This window comes from Arachis hypogaea, chromosome 3, assembly GCF_003086295.3.
Source record: "Arachis hypogaea cultivar Tifrunner chromosome 3, arahy.Tifrunner.gnm2.J5K5, whole genome shotgun sequence".
Lineage (NCBI taxonomy): Eukaryota > Viridiplantae > Streptophyta > Magnoliopsida > Fabales > Fabaceae > Arachis > Arachis hypogaea.
In genome coordinates, this window is record NC_092038.1 from 122,873,126 (window position 1) to 122,879,125 (window position 6,000).

The 6,000-nt window shown below is 34.2% G+C and overlaps 1 protein-coding gene across 3 annotated transcripts; it reads right to left on the reverse strand.

Moving 5' to 3' along the window:
• Positions 1–667: 667 nt before the first annotated feature.
• On the reverse strand, positions 668–5,397 carry LOC112791208 (S-adenosylmethionine carrier 1, chloroplastic/mitochondrial). 3 transcript variants are annotated; one of them, XM_072233428.1, is made up of 14 exons: positions 5,226–5,397; positions 4,997–5,070; positions 4,614–4,715; positions 3,873–3,955; positions 3,369–3,445; positions 2,805–2,895; positions 2,368–2,421; positions 2,161–2,256; positions 1,962–2,051; positions 1,828–1,879; positions 1,539–1,600; positions 1,431–1,445; positions 1,266–1,346; positions 668–1,050 (listed from the first exon to the last, which is right to left on the reverse strand). In XM_072233428.1, exons 2-14 carry the CDS (start codon positions 5,055–5,057, stop codon positions 919–921), a joined length of 996 nt encoding a protein of 331 aa, XP_072089529.1. In that variant the 5' UTR covers positions 5,058–5,070; positions 5,226–5,397; the 3' UTR covers positions 668–918. The 3 variants fall into 3 exon arrangements, with proteins under 3 accessions (XP_072089529.1, XP_025689728.1, XP_025689730.1); XM_025833943.3 differs by lacking the exon at positions 1,431–1,445; XM_025833945.3 differs by lacking the exon at positions 668–1,050 and having other exon boundaries at positions 1,297–1,445.
• Positions 5,398–6,000: the final 603 nt, after the last annotated feature.

A 6,000-nucleotide genomic window follows, 5' to 3' on the forward strand; every position in this document is an offset into this window, starting at 1 on the left:
TTGTTGGTCATACACCAGATCCTCACCTTCCCACAGGATATTTTTCAGTTAAATTGTGTTGTTTACTCCTAGGCTGTACATAGTGCGGGTAAAATTGGGTTTGACTTAACTCAGTGTCGGTACTAACTATATACTGGGTTTATTTTTTAGGTCCTAATTCGATTCTAAACTCGATAAAACCTAAATATTTTTGGATCATAATTATATTGGGTTCATCCGAGTCTTTAATGCTTTAATAATAATTTATAAAAAAAATTATTTATAATGCATTTAGTTATAAAAAAAATTTGTTATTGAGATGTTGATATCTATATTTGAACTTGAATTTATTTATAAATTCTAATTTGATGCTTTTTGATCTATTTTTTAATTCAACAAATGTGATTAAAAATAAAACAATAAATTTATAATTAATATAACATAATATTAAAATTAATTTAAAATATATATACTTTTTTTAATTTTCTAGTACACTTGAACTGAGTGAAGCCGAATTCGTCTTAACTCAAACTCGACTTTAAATAATGACCAAATCTATTTTTGAAATTCATACCCGATCTTAGACCCAATAAAATTACACCAAACTAGCTTCTAAAATGTTTGGTTCGGATCATGTACACCCCTATTCACTCCTTCCTCCTGCTTAAGATTGAAAAACACCTAAATCTGTTTGGAACGATATCATATTGTAGTATTGTACCTCGTTGGCTAGTTTTCTTAATCTTGATACTCCCGTAAACAAGTTACTTGTTACACAAGACTTTGTTATAAGTTTCTTTCACTGGAGGCCTTACATTAACTATCCAAACGAAACTGTAATCTTATTCCTATCGCTTAAAATTGAGAGGGAATATAACAAAAATATATCAAATTACACATAAAAAATGGCACCAAGAAAAGTGGAGCTGCGGCAATCTCTTATTTAACCTTTTCTGGCTGAGACTCTGAAGGTGTAGGACGCCTCTCAGCCAGAAAACGTTTTGTACCCTCAAGAACACCAAAGAATATCGAACCACCGATCCCTATCCATAGTACTCGAGGCCCAACACCCTGTAGTGAATCAGGTTACAATTAATAAGAAAAAAAACAACTTGAAAGCACATTCCAAAGATTGAAAATTGAAGATTAAAACCATTGCAATATGGCAATAGCTTTCTGAACCTGCTCTGAGCGTTTAAGGTACAGTTCATAATTTGGTGAGAATTTGGACCATGCTAAAGGTTACCACTCAAGCTGGTGTGTCCAAGAAAGCAAAAAACCCATACCTTCAAAAGTGCACTAGGTCCTTCTTCCTTGATAATTGTTTGAACACAATCTACGATTCCATTATATTGGTTTGCAGATCCCTTTAGGAGGAAAATGAGAACTTTGTTAATGGATTGATAATTGAAACTGGATATTCTTACTGATTTGCATGCGGATTACAGTACATAACATGGAATCATCTGCATATGGCGTTATACGAGTTTCACGTGAACACGAGATTGAAAAGGAAGAATACAGCAAAAGAAAAGTAGTAGGAAACAGGATTATTTAACCTGAACCATTAATCTTGTCTTGATGACATCAAGGGGAGTTGTTATAGCTCCAGTTAGTGCACCTAGAAAAACAAGATTGTTAATCACATTTTAACACTGACATAATGCTTTAAGTGCTACTGTGCTAGCAGCAATCACACACCTTAAGAGGTTAATTAAGAGAGTGGGGATCTATGTTGTGCTACAAGCCTACAACTTAGTATGTGTACACGTGTGTGTGTGTGTGTGTGTATATATATATATATATATATAGGAGTAGTCTTCTGATGTCATTTAAATATTTAATTACCTGCAAATGCACCAATAATTGCATTTTCTGGATCATTCAAATTTCTTCGGGCCTAAAAATGGAATGGCAGTCACATCCTCCATCAAGAAATACAGTGCAACAAAACATATAATTATAGAGCTTGAGAAATTTACCGCAGCCATATAACCTATCCTAATCTGCTCATAGATGCAAAACTGAATAGCATCAAAGGGCAAATCCCGCAATAAAAAAGATCCATACCCCTGGGTTTCAAAGATCAATGTCAAAGAAACATTTTAGCATACAATCACACATGGAAAATAGGATTGTCAAATGTTTCTCAAAAGGAAGACATAGTGAGGAGTTTCATACAGCATAAAGTCCTTTAAAACCTTCCTTAGCAGCAATAAAGCGGACAGCACCAGCAGCTGAAGTAAACTGTCCAGTTTGCATTCGTTGCTTAACAACCTGAGAAGCATTAAAGAAGATGAAGCCGTTCAGATAAAAAGTTTTACAAGTTGTCCAGCGAAACAGTTTTCAACCGTGAAATATCATTCTAACAAATTAGAACTAATTTACCTCTGTTGGAACGCGAATCAGTGAAGCAGCAATGCCCCCTATGGCACCTGCAGTCTAATAAAATTTAAAAGCCCTGTGAGAGTTTTGTTTTACCTCGACAAAAGAAACATATCACAAAGAACTTATCATCAAGAAATGCATGTTCCAGCAATATTGCCACTAATGGAACCTGCAGTCTAATGAAATTTACGAGTATCTTGAAAGATTTTTTACCCCCTATCCAAGGACTTTACATCAAGAAAAGTATGTCCCCAACTGGCCAAACTTCAAACTTGAAGTTAATGTACTTGGTACATGGCTTGTTTTAAAGCTAGCTTAACATATTTATTGAAACATTTTGAGCATGATACTTAAAAAATTGGTAACAGGTGTTTAAACAACGTAAATCCTCATATGCCTATATTTTCAGATCAAGGTTTATGTAAGTAATATCTTACCAGATGAGCAAAAGCACTCAGGTTTTCAGGAAACATCCTCAACAGTTTCTGCTTCAGAGGTTCATAAACTCCAACAAATAAAGCTGATGCCCTTAACATTTAAAAGCAACACCAAGGTGTTAAAGAAAAAAATTTATGAATTCATACCTTGATAAGTAGACAACAAAAAATCTTGAAAGCTAAGTGAAAAATTGAATGATATCACAGTTTACTGGCAATCCTTATTTGAATCCATGTCTCTACTAAAAGGACTCTTATATGCAACTGAGTCAAAAAGAATTGTAGAGAAAGACATAACTGAAAATGAGCTTCTGCAGTTAGAATTTAGAATTTACAAACTTCCCTTGTTTTTGTAGATTATATAGAAAGCACCTTCGTGAAAAATGCCAGCGTATTAAGCTAGGCCACTAAGCACTAATTGGATGAATCATCATCAATGGAAATGAACATAAGCACCCAATGACTATCCAAGTGTTTTCAAAGATGATTAGAATTCTAAGATTGTCTAGTCAACATAGAAAACCTATAATGTTTGAAACATCATGCTATCCATGAGGTTCTCACGGTAAGACACCAGCAAGGTTCCCTGCCAATCCAGAATAAAGTCCCTTCAGTATTAGTTTTTCTCCTCCCCGAGCAGCCTGGATTGGAGGAGAGCATCATCAGTATGGTAAATGTCAAATGGGAATATTCTGTTTGCTATTAAAAAAAGAATCATTATTTGTTGGCAATATATTTCTGTGGCCACTAACTTAAAGGATCACATTATAAAAAGAAACATAAAAATGGAATCAGGAGCATACATAGGTCACACATATTAAGAATAGATGATTCGATATCGATCATTGCGACTAGATCAATTGCATCCTAGGAAAAACTTATTTCAGCTTTGCCTTTTTCTTTTTTTCTATCTTTAATAAATAGATAAATAATTGCAATGCTTTACCGAAGAATCTAGCGTAGCTGGTACTATAGGGATATTTTATGGTTGGATCAGTATTGCACATTGTAAAAATCAACACACAAGCCACGATCTTTGTTGTAAATTGTTTCACCATGGAAACCTACCTGCAAACGTGTTTTTATAGTGTCAATTGGGTATAAAGCTGTTTCAACTACGACTCCGGCTGTACCTCCTGCTATAACGCCCTCTGCAAAATATATTAGGCTCATCAAATAGATTCAATTTTAATAAACTCACCTGGATCATACATTGCCTGCCAACTTAAAAGATAAAACACTACTCCTTACTCCAGTCCTTCACGTCATATATAGATCAGGGGATATCATATCAACCTTCTATGTAAAGTCGGTCTAATGGTAATCAACAATTGTGAAGTTTTGGCACTCCCTTAACAAGTATTTGTTAATAATGCTCCCTCACTCGTACGAACAAGAAGCGGCAGTGTTTATCAATGCAATAAAATCATTTTTGTTCTCCAGTTGTCTATGTTTCACACTCTTTTTATAATATGTGGCATCTATGGTGCTAAATTAATTTTTTCTATCCAAATCACCCAAATATGTGAATAAAACTTAACTATTGGAAGTTTAACTTCTCAGAGTTCAAGCCACCATGTATAAATGGTGGACAATAAATAAAGTTGACGTATCCATTTTTTGCAAACTTACAGTTGCACTTACACATAAAATTAGGACATGAAATACCAGTAGTGTTGCAAAAAATGACCAATTATACTTTGCTAAAATCAAACGATAAAACGGATATGATTTATTTGCTAGGAACAACAAAGGAGGCCTTCATTTATTAACTCTTTCTGATAATACCAAAGGAGGTATTGTAGTTACCAAATAAAGTGCGTAAGAAATCAAATGGCTTCTCCTCTCCCATGCTAACTGAAGCAAAAGGATTTCTCAGCTGCACGTTCTGTTTTCTCTTTGTGCAACCACCTGCAAAACCAAATTAGCGGTTCAAACAAGAAAGCAGAGCGAACTATGCAACACAACTATATAAGCAGAGCGCACTATGCAACACAACTATGTCAATATTGCATCACATTTTTCTTTTCTAAAGAAAGAACCCTTCTATACCAAGTGACCAAGCATAAGAAATATGAATTTCAATCAGCATGAACCTATAATCGCATAAGCGCAATTAGGCATACCCCTTGTTAGATTCACATCCAGAGAGATACAAAATTGTAAATTACGGAAAAATGTGCTGTTGTTACCTGATGATGATGTGGAAGAGTGTTGCACCATAACAAGAGAGAGGGTAGAAGGACCCATCATCAAGGTCCAACGACTAAAAGCAATTAGCAAAACTAAACGTAATTAGCTTACCAAACAAATTAGCGATTGTGTAAACTGTTTGAATAGTAAATTGAAAGAAATTATACACTCCAATTATGCAGAGAGAGAGAGAGAGAGAGAGAGAGAGAGAGAGAGAGAGAGGTTTACCAGTGCAATAGAATGCAGGTGAAGTGAAGTGATGAAGGTAACGGATAAACGGAGGAAGAAGCGTGGAAAATAGGAGGTTTATGAGTTTTTACCAAGTTGCCCTCGTAAACTTAGAGCTGTCATGCCGAATTTGTTTTAAGTAACGTGCTGTGGCATGAAATATTAGGTACACAAATTTTAAGATTTGTAAGTTGCTAATCTTGGTTGCTTTTGGAGGGTGCTAGTTAGGCGGCACAGGATTCGGTGGTTCAGGAATTTTTGGACCACTTAGTGGTCCAAGTAAAAAATATGTTTTTAGAGTTTTTTATCAATTGCTACGTAGTTCTTGAACTAATTTTAATTACAAATCAACTCCATATATTTTATTTAATTATAAAAATAGTTTTTTATTTTATAAATTATTATTTTATCAATTATCTATTATATTTATTAACAATCAAATAAATAACACCTAATTATATCCTCCATTCATCCTAATAATTCCAATTGATTAAAAAATTAACTTTGATCTCGTTACGTTCGTCCATGGCTTCCAAACCGTGTTTCCTTAAAATTCAATCGATTGGTTTTTCAAAATAATCGATTGAATGATAACTCAATCGATTGGTTTACACTATATCACAAAACAATCGATTGAAAGTTGTAAGGCAGAATGGTAAAAAACTTATACCAATCGATTGTTTATACTTTCCAATCGAATGAATGCCTCAAAACAATCGATTGAATTCACGAAAATAACATGGATTTGCCAAATACAATCGATTGGAAAGTGATG